Below are 13109 nucleotides of genomic sequence, written 5' to 3'. Positions count from 1 at the left end.
ATAGTAGAATGTGTAAGAGGAAAAAAATTTGTGTATTTAAAGATGCATCTAAACAAATACTATGTTTAATGAATTAATCTTCATCGATGAGAAATTTTCTTACGCTACGTAAGTATTCGGGCTCGAGACTGTTTGTAAGCTCTTCTCTGCCCAACCAATTATACTCTATGTCTGAACAAGTAGTGCAAGAAGAAAGCAATTGGGCTTTGAAGAAGAAAACTTTTGAACCGGTAAAACCAAGCTTTTGGCGAACTGACGACGGATATTTGATAGTATGTACTCCCCACGGAGCATTGCCCAATACTCGCACTGACGTATCAGGAGTTTTCACGTATTCTCTAAGTGCACGTTCTGCGGTCTCACGTAAGGTCTCCCCTTCCCTCCACCTACTTTCCGGAAGCTTCCAAACTTTCTTGTCTTTTTCTTGCACAACAAAAAGCAAATGCTTATCCAGCTTTCGATTGGTGGACTTCTGGTCTCCACTCAAATCTTCAGCTAGTTTACAGTAGGTCAATGAATTACTTGTTAGTCAACTTTATTATTTATATTATTACCTGTAGTCCTTGGGGCAGGCTTAAATTTTTGAAATTCTTCATTGCAAGCATCTTCAAAGTCTTGAGCTGTTTGCCTTGTTGCTGCATCTGGGTTACTTTCATCTTGAGTTCCATCTGCAGCCATTTTTTGTAGCTTCCTACAATTAAGAAATTATTCATATTAAAATTAAAATCTTTGATGGTATTTGAAATTATTACTTGTCTTCTTCATGTCTTAGTTCATGATTTGATTTGAGGCTTCTCATATTATCAAACTTCTCAATCATTTCACTAATTTGTTGTTCAATTTCGGTCATGGGAGGCACAATGATTGGTGTTCTTTCCAGACAAATTGCACCAAGAAGTTCCCATTTTTGGGGTGAAGAACTGGATGTAGAAGCACTCGACATTCTCAAGAAAACTACGAACATAAAATTTATTTTATCCATCAAAAAGCGTTAAAAAATGAATGATTTTAAGCTTTTTACCTTTTGGATTTTGATAGACTTTGTTAATTGAAAAACCATTCTTAACTAGTGATAGGCTACCTAAAGCATGAGATCGAAAGCAAAACATTTTTCTCTTGTATCTTATTTGAATAACTATTGATTAGTCTATATTAAATTCTGGCCACAAGGCCGGCACGGGCACAGTAAGAATTGTCAACAAAATCGGAAAATCCTCGATTCGATTCCGAGAGTCTTCTGCTGCAATACACAGTTGCCATACCAACCATTAAACTGCATGTGTTCCTGGGCGGGGCTTTTTGGTAATTCTTTTTCCTTGCATTCTCTCTATCTATCTCCAAATTAACACAATAATCCTTATTGCGCGAATATGAACACTCTTCTTAACATACAGCTACGCTGCGCCAATACTACCGGGAAGAGTACATTACATGACAAAGATTGTCCTGTGGTCCTGTAAAATAATATGGTTTTAGTTAGGGGATTGTCGCCGGAAAATTTGCGTTGAAAATGCGCAATTGTTGCGCATTCACGTGATAATTTGACGTGATGTTCAGGAATTGCAAATACAAAGTGTATTTCGACCTAAAAACAATATCCTATCCATCATGGGTAAACATATGAGAAGTCTCTTTAAGAGGACGATTTAAAAAAAATAATTGGCTTAAAGATCCTCCATATTTCATTACATGGTGAAGTTTTGTGTGTAGTCATACTCAATTGTGGGGATGACAGCTTGAACAAACTTCAAAAAAATGATCAAATACATGTGAACACCCAATTCTCTTCCACCCTCTGTCACAGTCTGGATAAAGAACTTCATCACTTCAGCGTGCCTTTCGAATAGACAAAGAATATTAGTTTTATTTCTATGAGTCAACAGGATTGGATTGCATTTTTGCGTGACCTATTACCTGCACGGATGAACGGAAGCCATTGGTGGGCCCGGTATGTGAGGGTGACTCTCCATAGTCACGGTCCTTTTAGCATGATCCTGACTGACATCCTCGTACATTTGGTCTACTGATAAAGGATGGCGGTTCTGGAAAATTAAGTGAACAGAATTTAAAATAAAAATAAAGAGCAGTCAAAAGAATTATTTTTGGTGATTACGGGAAACACGTATTTGTGATAGTATTACCTCATCGTGACCAGAAACCCATAAGCGAGGCGTTTGATAATATTTATCATAGGTAATGTTTAAATCATAAGTTCTTGTTTGGATGATCTCCCCACCCGATTCACTCGTTTTAAGTGCTACATGTTCACGATCAGAGATTGGTTTGACTTCTGCCTACAAACGACAAATAAAATTTTAAATTCCTTTGAATAGTCGAAACATCTAATATACTAACTTCGTCTTCTTCATCCTCTAGATCACTATCTTCCATTACGGCTGCTTCACCGTCGTCGTCATCATCACCAAGCACAAGTTCACTCATAGCATTTCCCAAGTTATTTTTCATGTCCTCTGCTTCATCAGAATCACTCTATAAATGGATTTGAAATATATAGACATTTTACTGATTCACAAACAAAAATGTGCTATTTGTAATACCTTCTCATCATTTGACATTTCTGCTGTTCCTGAGCCCTCAGTTAAATTATCATTGGTGGGATGTGTATCGACCCAACCACCTTCCCCATCCTCTGGTTGGACTATTTTTTCCTGCTCTGTATATTCCAACTGAAATTTAAAAAACAAATAAAATTAGCTATAAGATATTATTCTAATTGTTAATTTGTGTTAACCTGTTTGCATCGTTTATAGCAGGGGACATTCCTTGTGAGCAAAAATTGTTTGTTTTTTGGAAGATAAGGTTTAATTTTAGATTCATCGCCAGTTGACCATTGCCATGTAGGGCAATGATGAACCAGATGATCACCAGCCTTCACAAACTCTTCTGGTGTCAAAACTCCAGTTTCTTTAAATTTTGAATCCTGTATAATGAATACAATTAGTTTCTTTCAAAATCAAATAAAAAAAATAATAATCGTTTAATTTATTAGGCCGACGTTCATTCGTCGTTCTACCTTGAGAACAGGTGTTAGATATTCCGCGACTCCAAGGGCTGTACCTTTCACTGTATTAATTACGTTTTGCATGACTTTCGTTAGAACACACGGCAGTATCCCGATCGTTGAAAGATATCACCGATATCACGACTAGGATTTATTCTGATCCTGATCTCGTTTTAACATCGGGGTCCGGGGAAAACACGTCTGTCAGCTGGCTGTCACTATGTGTCTATGGGTACACATAGACATCTAGCGAGCACACAACTTGTCTTAATTTTTGGAATAAATGTAAAACTACAAGTGTATTTTTGTAAACTTGTAAATAAGTTAAAAATTCAGGATAAGTTATTAGGTATAATTCAAATTTTTATTTCGAATCTTTGTAATTAATTGACCCGCAAGTAGTTGCGTCATAACATAAGAATCGTTTTGTTGTGTACCAGTTAGCAGACACTCTTTTTTAGTACGCCGTAACAAAAGCACGCATCGGGTACGTGACTACTTGTGCTACTATTTGTAAACATTTAATTCGTGAATCATCGGCTATAGGTATTTGAATTAATTTCAACTTTTAACCGTTTATAATATTGTATTCAAGTCGCTGTTCTTATTGCATTCAAAACTTTAAAACGAGTAATGTAAATACAAAACAGTTGGTTAAATATTAATTTACAACATGAAATTCTTGAAGCAATTATCATACCAGCTGCTTTTTACTTATGTGCTGCATTATTATTCAGGCTTAATATAATGGCCGAACGCCCTACCGCTATCGCCTCGGCGTTGCTTTCACAGGAAAAACCTCTTGTTAAAATAGGACATTATGCATTGGGGGAGACCTTGGGAGTTGGCACCTTTGGCAAAGTCAAAAGTAAGTCATGACATTCCGTAAATTGACAAGTTTTTTTAACAAGTTACTATCAAATATCTGCTTGGTTTATTAGTCGGTGAACACCAATTGACTGGGCACAAAGTTGCCATAAAAATTCTTAATCGACAGAAAATCAAGAATCTGGATGTTGTCGGCAAGATCAGGAGAGAGATTCAAAACCTGAAACTCTTCCGTCATCCCCACATCATCAAACTGTAAGACATTCACATCAGTATATTAAGATTGTTGATATCCTTTTCTAATGTGGATGTCCCTTCTAGGTATCAAGTAATCAGCACTCCAACTGACATATTCATGATTATGGAATATGTTTCAGGAGGAGAGTTGTTTGATTACATTGTCAAACATGGAAAGGTATTTCTCAAAATGAGTTGCTACAGTATATTAACCAGACATAACCCCTCTTGTTTTTATTCTACTAAAATTTTAGTTGAAGGAGCACGAAGCCAGGCGTTTCTTTCAGCAGATCATTTCAGGAGTGGACTACTGCCATCGTCACATGGTCGTTCACAGGGATTTGAAACCGGAAAATCTGCTACTAGACTCGAATCTCCATGTGAAAATCGCCGATTTCGGTACATACATTTCGGTTTATCGATCTTTTCTTTGAGAATCTGTGATCAACACTGTGATTCAATTGCAGGTTTGAGCAATATGATGATGGATGGTGAATTTTTACGCACAAGTTGTGGTTCCCCGAATTACGCAGCACCCGAAGTCATCTCGGGCAAACTTTATGCTGGCCCAGAAGTGGATGTCTGGTCTTGTGGTGTCATCCTTTACGCTCTACTTTGTGGCACATTGCCATTTGACGACGAGCATGTCCCGACACTCTTCCGGAAAATTAAATGTACATTACTAAACTATCTAAACACAATCTAGAATCGTTTAATGTATTTTTCTGTTTTGTGTGGCTGCAGCTGGAGTATTTCCTATACCAGATTATCTCAACAAATCAGTGGTCAATCTGCTTTGCCACATGCTTCAGGTCGACCCTATGAAGAGAGCGACGATCGACGACGTCAAGTAATTTATCCAAACATTTTTCATCATCTCTTTTTCACGCTGTTTGATCATATTTGATTTCTTTTCCCAGAAAACACGATTGGTTTGCCAAGGAATGTCCCGCCTATTTGTTTCCTTCCCCGGTTGAACAGGATACCTCTGTTATCGACACTGATGCCGTCTCTGAAGTTTGCGAGGTGTGACCTAGCAGTCATAACATTTTTGCGATTCGACACTAACCGTTATTTTCACATAGAAATTTGGAGTTCGCGAACAAGAAGTGCACAGCGCTCTTTTGAGCGGAGACCCTCACGATCAATTGGCCATTGCTTACCATCTCATTGTGGATAATAAGCGCATCGCCGACGAGGCCGCCAAGGCTGAACTACGAGGTAAGTACCTAATGGTTGTTGGCATTCAACCGTTGAGTGAGCCTTTTATTTATTTATTTACGTAATGGATTGTAATTGATTGGTGCAGATTTTTACATCGCCGGTAGTCCTCCGCCAGCGGCTTTCAGTCCGGGCGACTCGAGCCCAACGCCAGGCATAAAACCTCATCCGGAGCGCATCGCACGTAATTTGAAACATCCTTATATTTCCAGCTCATGGCATCATCTTCTAACGAACTTACTATATTGTCTTTCTAATCACATGCAGCTGCGTTCCGCGAGCGGGCAGCCAGTGCCGGCGAACGCACTGCACCCAATAAAACGCCGATAAAACGCGCCAAATGGCACTTGGGTAATAGAGACACGCTTCCAAGATTCTTGTTTGTGTGTTTTTCCACGAATGTGTCGCCTCCCCTCTATTCATTTGAGACCCTTTTTTTCTCTCTTTTGATCGCAGGCATCCGATCGCAAAGTAAGCCCCACGACATCATGTACGAGGTTTACAGAGCCATGAAAACGCTGGACTTTGTGAGTAATTTGGTGCGAAATGAACATTTCCGGAATCGTTTGCTGAATTCGTCGTTTGTCTTTTTTTTTTCTCAGGAATGGAAGATGGTGAATCCGTTTCACGTTCGAGTGCGCAGTAAGAACCCGGTGAATGGACGTTACGCCAAAATGTCGCTGCAGCTTTACCAGGTCGACTACAAGTCGTACCTCCTGGACTTTAAGAGTCTCAGCACGGATGAAAACGAACATGTTAGTTCCAGTAAGTGTTTAGCGAAACGAGTTTTTGACCTTTTGATCGTTGGCACACAGAAATTGATTTCATCATTTGGAAAATGTATCCACAGATCCGGATGTTTCTCAATCACAGTTCTCCATTGGCGGAGGCCACCCGACGATGGAGTTTTTCGAAATGTGTGCATCTTTGATTACGCAACTGGCCCGTTGATCAATACGTCTTTCTATTCTAGCGAAGATTGTCCATATTCTTTTCAATTTTCTTTTTTGTCTTTTACTTGTCCAGCTACTAACTGTTTCTATTTCTCTCTCTTAATATTATAATCACGTTCGCTTTCCATCGTAGATTTATCGTTATAACTAGTCAACAAATAATAATTACCCTGTTTGGAAAGAGGTCACGTTAAAGAAGACCTATTCATTCCCTTCCACACTACTACTATAATAATGTCTCTTTTCTTCTTTTCTCCTGGTAAATTGTAAAACATTAGAAGTCGTCTGACGGTCAGGCGACAATTGCAGTACAAAAAGAAAACTAACAACCGAAAAAATCTCGAAAAGAAAAAAAATGTGTCTGATGTATATATTTTCACTCTCCCCTATCTTCAAGCGAATGTGCAGCCCAGAGCAGAGCAGAGAGAGCCGAGTGATTAAGCTCAGATTACCACCCCTCGGTCATTACCTCGTTACCCTCTGACGCGATGATTGAAATGACACGACATGCGATACTACTCGACCGAGGGATAAGCTGACGAGAGAGAGAGAGACAAAGAGAAAGGGTTATATAGGCGTCTTGGCATCGTCGCCATAGGAAGAAATAAAAAAGGTTTATTAATAAACTTTTGGTGAGAGCGACAGAGAGAGAAGGAGGAAGTTGTTGATATCGAATCTCCCATCAAAAGAGGCGATCTGACTTTTTGTCTTCTACCGTGCAAGTGTCTGCTGTTGTGTGAACAACAACCAGTACACAGCAGCAGTAGCATATGTGAATTTCATTTTCGCTCGACGGAGCTTTCTTGGAAACAGTTTCTTGCTTGCAGCCGAGAGAGTTGCTGCTGCTGGTGGAAAAGGAGTCGAGTTTCACCGACTTGTCGCAATTCGATCCACTCGCCTACGACTCTGCTCGTCGTCGTCCATGTAATACAGGCCTATTATTTCCATGTAGTACGCTAGACATGTTGTTCAATGCAACTTCTCTTTAGATAATGAAGCCGAGCGACTTGATGAAATGTCGTCAAAAAGAATTTTCGGAATGTTTTTTTTATTTTCCTTAGTGGGGGGGAACGTCGTTCATCATCCCGCGACCACTTGTTTGTTGAGACTCGCAACTGTATTTCAATGGCCTTCTTATTTCTTTTTCATTTCTATGTCCACGATTTATAGGCGACGGGGCTATTCATGTCTTTCAGTTTGTTTATTTTCAGACGTGATGATTTATATCGCGACTCGATTTCAACAAATCGCGCGAACGTGAGCGAAATTCTTTTTCGGTTAAAACACGAAGTGATTATTATTTAGTAATTGGAGAATTAAGCGCATATAAATTGAACGGTATGAATTTGATTGCTCGACTGGTGACCGCGGATGGAATTGTCTTTCCCTTTGGTGGTGGACGCAAAAGTTCAGAGAACAACAACAGCACAATCAATGTGAACGGCGCAGCATCGATGATGCATCATCAATTCATCATCGAGTATCGTTTTCTCGATATATCGTTGACTCAATGCGTTGCCATTTCCCGCTATCTAATAACAATGATGATGAAGAACACGACACCCGCAGCAGCAAGAAACAAATTCCAAAGGTCTTGTCTTTTATCCTATGGCTTACATTCGCCCAGCAATCTCTTTGGTCGGTTTTATCACGCGGCCCGCATCTTCACACTGTACACACCTCAGAGGGAACGTGATGATGAAAATTCCACCCAATCAAAGATGAAGGATCGAGATATTGCCAACTCGAATGACATATAGACACATGGACAACAAGTTGGAATTATTAGACCCCAGAAACGCCAAGAATTCCAGCGATGAAGTGGAAGAAAATGTCATCAAAGTTCGACACCTCAGGTGGTAGGTAGATAGGGTTTCGTTACTAATGCGCCCTGATTATCTCGATCCTCGCTAGCTCCTGATGGAAATAAAAAGGGGGATTGCGATCCTTTTGTCTCTTTTGTACGGACAACACGTGGGCAGAACCGAACGGATTACGTAGTAAATGTAGTACAGAGAAATATAGATTAAAAATGGAGTGGGGGGGGGATGAATTGCAGCTGCAATCGAATTCAATTTATAACGACGGCGTGGCCAATTGCGACGGACGGATCCAATCGAATTGCGTCATCCTATAAAAGACTACACGGAGCAATAAAAGCGACTCGGGACTGTTTTTCTGGGCAATCGATATGACAACAGAGAATCCGATTCATTCCATTTGATATTTAGCCGATCAAATGATGAAACCAATAACATATTGGCTCTTCTCATCCCGCCGCAGGAGTGAATTTCGATAGGAAATAACACTTTTTGATCCCGTATCGCATTTGACAGCTCCACACACATTTGAGATTGAAATCGTTTTTTTCTCCCAGTTCTTCCATGAAAAGAAAATCTAAAATTTAAGCGCATGATGTACAATCGTTGTGGGCCATCCTTTTCTTCTGTTTGTAACTTCCTCCTTATTGTTATTTCTCTTTCTCTGTGTGAAGAACGAGTTCCGGTTCGATCTCCTGGAGATAAACCACACACACACCAGCAGCACTAAATAAAATTCGAATTATGGAGAAAACATTTGCGGACTCACACATCTGGATTTTATATGTACGGCGGCGGGTCCGCTATATTTTCTCTAGATATCTATTATCGTAAATGACTCAAGTTTAACGGTATGTCTGATGTAAATGTGGGGGTGGGGGGTTTAAAAAAAAAAGAAAAAAAAAAGTAGAGCAAAAAGGATCCATCAATATGGTTGCGAAGGAGAGACCCCTCCTACTACACCCACAGGGCCAGTCCCAGCATTCTGCAGCTCGGAGAGAAAAGAACTTTTGATCTCACATTTCACATCGAACATGGCGGAAGAACCGACGAGCTGAAATATATTGAAAAAAGAAAGAAAACTTCTTCTTTCTTTCTTTCTTTCTTTTCTCTTTTGACCATAGCAACGCTCTCACCTACTCTTCTTTAGTGTTTTTGTGCGCAGGGCTAACTGCTGATGACCCCCCCCCCCCCAACCCACCTCCCCTTTTCCTCCTACGCTGTTAATGAGTGTATAAGCGCCCATAGTCTATGTGTGTTGCCTTTTATTTTTAACGACCTTGTTTCACATATCCCCAAGAAGAAGAAGAAGAAAAAAAGGCTGGACGTACACTGTGTAAGACGAAACGGGAGTAATTCATCTTAATCGATTCCGAGTGTGTCCAGTTGTCCAGTTGTTCTTTCCATACCCCCCCCCCTCTGTTCTGGTTAGGGGGGAAGAAGGATGCTGGACAAATCAATAACGAACAAGTATCGATATACTTATGTATATCATTATTCTGGAATAAGTACAAAGAGGGAGTCTCTTGTTGTTGATGGCCAGCAGAAAATTATATGATGCAATCGGAGACTTTTATTACCGTCGGCGATTATATCCGAATGGATAAGGAGCCAGAATTTCAGGGTCACTCACGCTCAACTATACCGACTATACATCAGCAGCAGTGCGAAATGGCTTTTTCTCACTCTTGAAATTGAATCTATACGTGTAGCAGCTAGCTCCAATCTACTTTTACTTTTCGGGCTTCCAATGTTTCAGTTTCCCAGCATCATCATGCGCCAGCCATCCATCCCAGCAGCGAACAAATCGATCGCAGCATCATCACCTGATCGTGTCGGGTGGCGATGGCCGTGGTAAAGGTCGAAACGGAATTGACCAATCATTCAATTACGCAGACGTGGCCGCCGCCGCCAAGCGCAAAAAAACAAAATGGTGGCTGTTGTTGTGCTGCACACAACCTCATCAGATATACACGTAATAATTGGCAGCTTCCGCCATGGGTCTCTGGCCCATTACATTCGCATCATCATCATCTTATTCCATTCGACACCTTTCTTCCGCGATGGCTAATCAACCAATGGCCGTCAATAACCAAATCAAGAAAAAGGATCTCCTTATTCACAATTGAAAGTGAAAACATATGCATGCAGATTTTCCGTACACACAAGAGATATCTAATAATAAATCATCAGCCCCTCTTCTCTTTTCTTGTGTGACCGTTTAAAAGGCCCCGGTGCGGAGAAAAACAGTTGATGATGGACTCGACCCTTTTTCCTCTCTCCCCCACTTCTTCCGCTCTGTATAAACCCCATCGTCGTCGGAGAGATATGATGTTGTACGTTTCTATTGTGTGTGTGTGTATGTGTGGACGGACACCAGCAAAATCGATGCCCGGGTGCGATTCTCTTGTCCGTTCATTCTCCTTTCTTCTTCGTCTCCTTTTGATGTGTTGAATGAATATAAAGAAGAAGATCTATCTATACGGAAGAAGAACAGCATATTTCTTGTTGTCTGCTGTTTTTTTTGCGGAAGCGAATGTTTTACAGTGGAGGGGGTGAGAGCAATTGTTGAAGAAAAAAAAGACCATCAAGGCCGGGCAAAACTCTTATAATCCTTTCACTTTCAGGTGAGGTCGATGGCCGTTCAACGAGCTCTATGCCAAAAGGTTGCGGTCACACAAAACACATATACTACCTGTTTATATTTTATGCACTGCGCGGTGCTTATATACATTGATGTGTCAACTAATAAAGTGTAAAACACACATCAAAACTGATGGGAACAAGGACAAATTGTCGTTCGACGGAGGTGCGAAAAAGCCGTTGCCGAGCGCCTATATGATGGGAGGGATCGAATGAAATTCGAATCTCTTATAGACCATAAGACTCACACAGGAACAGCAGCACAACCGATTTCAGATGATGTCTAGGGAATAATGTCTATATAGGGGAGGATCGAACAGGCAGAGCAGAGAAGATTTAAGGGGAAAAATAGGTCGCAGCGATTGCTGCTGCTGCGCTTTTAAAACGGTTACACATGTATATAACACACATATATAAAGTCCTGGCGCAGCATTATAATAAAGACAGTAAAAATCTATATAGCGGGCGGGGTGTGACCGGGGCCCGCAAAAGCAGCAGCAGTATATACAGCAGGGCTGTAATATAAAATATAGGAAATGGTGTAACACGAAGCCGCGGTCATTGCGCGCAGTCTACCACTTGGCTGTCGCCTTATGTAGCTGGGGCCCATTTTTCTTTCTTATTATAAGCGCCGGGCCTCTATAACATGTACAATATAGTCTCTGATTTTTATGCGCCATATCATTTGTGTGTATTATATAAGATAGAGCGATGGGGTGAGGCTCCCCTCGCGTTCAAATCTCGACAGTAGGTGTTGGTAGGCTCAGACTAATGAGCAGCCATGAGATGAATGATGTTTGCCCCATTCAACATTTCGAATTCTCCCGAGGCTTCGTTATCAAATTCAGACATTTCCTTATTAACTGAAACCTCAGGGGTTATGCTTGGCCATGTATGAATATATCTCGAATCCATTATAAAAGCCCAGCAGCAGCAGCACATATTGAAGAATGCGCAATCATCTCGGGTTACGTGAAACAAGTGGCCTTTTTTATTGGTAGCAGCAGCATGCTTGACGCACTTCAAAAAAGAGAATACACACAAGAAATCAACGAGAGAAAACCTTGTTTCATCGTATGTCACGTATCAACCGAAAAACAGCCACCCAGCCAAACTTGTTCGACATGTTTTCCTATGTATAGCGTTCTTCAAACATCATCGGAAGCAGGGAGAGAGCTTGTACTACACAGTTGTATATTTAATATATTTCACTAGTCATACACCACTACTGTAGGCAGCAGCAAGTATATATATATACATATATGTGAAATGCTGCTGGCGAGCCATTCGATCCGGTTTAATTGACTCTGAGCTATATAGCTCATGCACTAGCGGATCGGATTGCTACTCGACTCCGAGTCTACCCACTTGTAGGATATGCGCGTCTAAATCTAAATAGCTTTGAGACTTGCTGCTTGGTATGTCGCTATTTCATTCGTGATTCGGGAAAGGGACAATACATAATAAACATGTTTTTTAAAAGAATCGGGCATATAAAGATTGTGATTTTTTAGAAAGAAAATAACAAATAGAAGAGAACACGCTGTGCTGGTCTCAGCAGAAATTTCCTTATTTTCTGGGTCTCTATGCTGTTTGGTGTGTGGCGTCCCGCTTGTATTTGCTGCATGGCGCGATCCTTTTCTCATTCCTTTTCATCGTCGTTTCTCTTATTTGCTTTCCAGCCATCCTCTTTGAAACAATAGACCGTTAGAAGTTTCGGGGGAGGGCTGATATGTTCGGGTTACACATCACCAGTTTCTCCATCATGGAGGAGCGCACCAAGATGGCCGCCGCTGCTAGCTGCTGCTGCTGGTTCAAGAACTTTTCTTTTCTTTTTTGCTGCTGTGCTGTGAGAGGTTCAAAGAGCCAAAAAAGACGAACCCAGCTGCAACTTGTGTGCTACTGCTGCTGCTCCTCTATATGCGCGCTTGTGTGCTGTTTTATTATATTTTATTCGATCGATGCTGCTGCTGCTACTTGCTGCTACTCCTGTAGACTATATATTCCAGCTCGGATTTCAATCCGGCTTCCATCCAGTTTAGTCGACGCAATAATATATAACAGCGAATGTAGCAGTTGTCTATAGCTTTCATGCAGCTCAGCAGAAGATGACATTTAGCTAATACATCAAATCAGTTTGATGTGCACATCCGCATAGCCAGTCGCCATTTCCCGTCAGAATTTTGGTTCTTATAGACGAGGAAAAGACTAGAAAAGAGTTGCGCAAAAATTATAGATCTTCATTTCCAGACACATCCGCCACGTGTCTTGGCATTTTGACCCATTGATCCATTTGAATGCTCTTCTCTCGCGCGTTTTTCCATGGAATCCACACGCATCAGCCTTAGAGTTAGGCGTATAGAATAACACCGCCGTCGTCATCTT

General features: G+C 40.9%; 3 protein-coding genes across 5 annotated transcripts; 1 reads left to right on the top strand and 2 right to left on the bottom strand.

The window, feature by feature from the left end:
- Positions 1-13: 13 nt before the first annotated feature.
- On the bottom strand, positions 14-1244 carry LOC124209596 (39S ribosomal protein L46, mitochondrial-like). The gene is made up of 4 exons (XM_046607645.1): positions 1022-1244; positions 753-954; positions 555-691; positions 14-495 (listed from the first exon to the last, which is right to left on the bottom strand). The coding sequence occupies exons 1-4, from the start codon at positions 1107-1109 to the stop codon at positions 74-76; spliced, it is 849 nt and encodes a 282-aa protein (XP_046463601.1). The 5' UTR covers positions 1110-1244; the 3' UTR covers positions 14-73.
- Positions 1245-1560: 316 nt separating this feature from the next.
- On the bottom strand, positions 1561-3291 carry LOC124209594 (ubiquitin-like-conjugating enzyme ATG3). The gene is made up of 7 exons (XM_046607643.1): positions 3035-3291; positions 2753-2941; positions 2559-2687; positions 2356-2490; positions 2142-2294; positions 1915-2042; positions 1561-1836 (listed from the first exon to the last, which is right to left on the bottom strand). Exons 1-7 carry the CDS (start codon positions 3104-3106, stop codon positions 1686-1688), a joined length of 957 nt encoding a protein of 318 aa, XP_046463599.1. The 5' UTR covers positions 3107-3291; the 3' UTR covers positions 1561-1685.
- A 5-nt stretch (positions 3292-3296) lies between these two features.
- Positions 3297-6590, top strand: LOC124209593 (5'-AMP-activated protein kinase catalytic subunit alpha-2-like). 3 transcript variants are annotated; one of them, XM_046607641.1, is made up of 15 exons: positions 3297-3371; positions 3463-3568; positions 3760-3890; positions 3964-4105; positions 4172-4265; positions 4342-4486; positions 4555-4761; positions 4832-4937; positions 5008-5113; positions 5173-5308; positions 5397-5492; positions 5576-5659; positions 5765-5835; positions 5911-6073; positions 6159-6590. In XM_046607641.1, exons 3-15 carry the CDS (start codon positions 3770-3772, stop codon positions 6257-6259), a joined length of 1572 nt encoding a protein of 523 aa, XP_046463597.1. In that variant the 5' UTR covers positions 3297-3371; positions 3463-3568; positions 3760-3769; the 3' UTR covers positions 6260-6590. The 3 variants fall into 3 exon arrangements, with proteins under 3 accessions (XP_046463597.1, XP_046463596.1, XP_046463598.1); XM_046607642.1 differs by lacking the exon at positions 3297-3371 and having other exon boundaries at positions 3468-3509; XM_046607640.1 differs by lacking the exon at positions 3297-3371 and having other exon boundaries at positions 3443-3568; positions 5576-5835.
- The last annotated feature ends 6519 nt before the right edge of the window (positions 6591-13109 follow it).

This window comes from Daphnia pulex, chromosome 12, assembly GCF_021134715.1.
Source record: "Daphnia pulex isolate KAP4 chromosome 12, ASM2113471v1".
NCBI classification, from domain to species: Eukaryota; Metazoa; Arthropoda; class Branchiopoda; order Diplostraca; family Daphniidae; genus Daphnia; species Daphnia pulex.
Note: the sequence above shows the minus strand (reverse complement) of the source record. Positions and strands in the feature narration are given on the sequence as shown.

Excerpts from the sequence above, each read along its gene's own strand:
- LOC124209593 (XM_046607640.1), top strand. The coding sequence starts at position 3,770 with ATGGCCGAACGCCCTACCGCTATCGCCTCGGCGTTGCTTTCACAGGAA. Across the intron at positions 4,938-5,007 it reads GCGACGATCGACGACGTCAA|AAAACACGATTGGTTTGCCA; the intron begins GTAATTTATCCA and ends TTCTTTTCCCAG. Across the intron at positions 6,074-6,158 it reads AAACGAACATGTTAGTTCCA|ATCCGGATGTTTCTCAATCA; the intron begins GTAAGTGTTTAG and ends ATGTATCCACAG.
- LOC124209596 (XM_046607645.1), bottom strand. The coding sequence starts at position 1,109 with ATGTTTTGCTTTCGATCTCATGCTTTAGGTAGCCTATCACTAGTTAAG. Across the intron at positions 692-752 it reads CTAAGACATGAAGAAGACAA|GAAGCTACAAAAAATGGCTG; the intron begins GTAATAATTTCA and ends TCTTAATTGTAG. Across the intron at positions 496-554 it reads GCCTGCCCCAAGGACTACAG|CTGAAGATTTGAGTGGAGAC; the intron begins GTAATAATATAA and ends ACTGTAAACTAG.
- LOC124209594 (XM_046607643.1), bottom strand. The coding sequence starts at position 3,106 with ATGCAAAACGTAATTAATACAGTGAAAGGTACAGCCCTTGGAGTCGCG. Across the intron at positions 2,043-2,141 it reads GGGTTTCTGGTCACGATGAG|AACCGCCATCCTTTATCAGT; the intron begins GTAATACTATCA and ends TTAATTTTCCAG. Across the intron at positions 1,837-1,914 it reads GCTTCCGTTCATCCGTGCAG|GCACGCTGAAGTGATGAAGT; the intron begins GTAATAGGTCAC and ends TCTATTCGAAAG.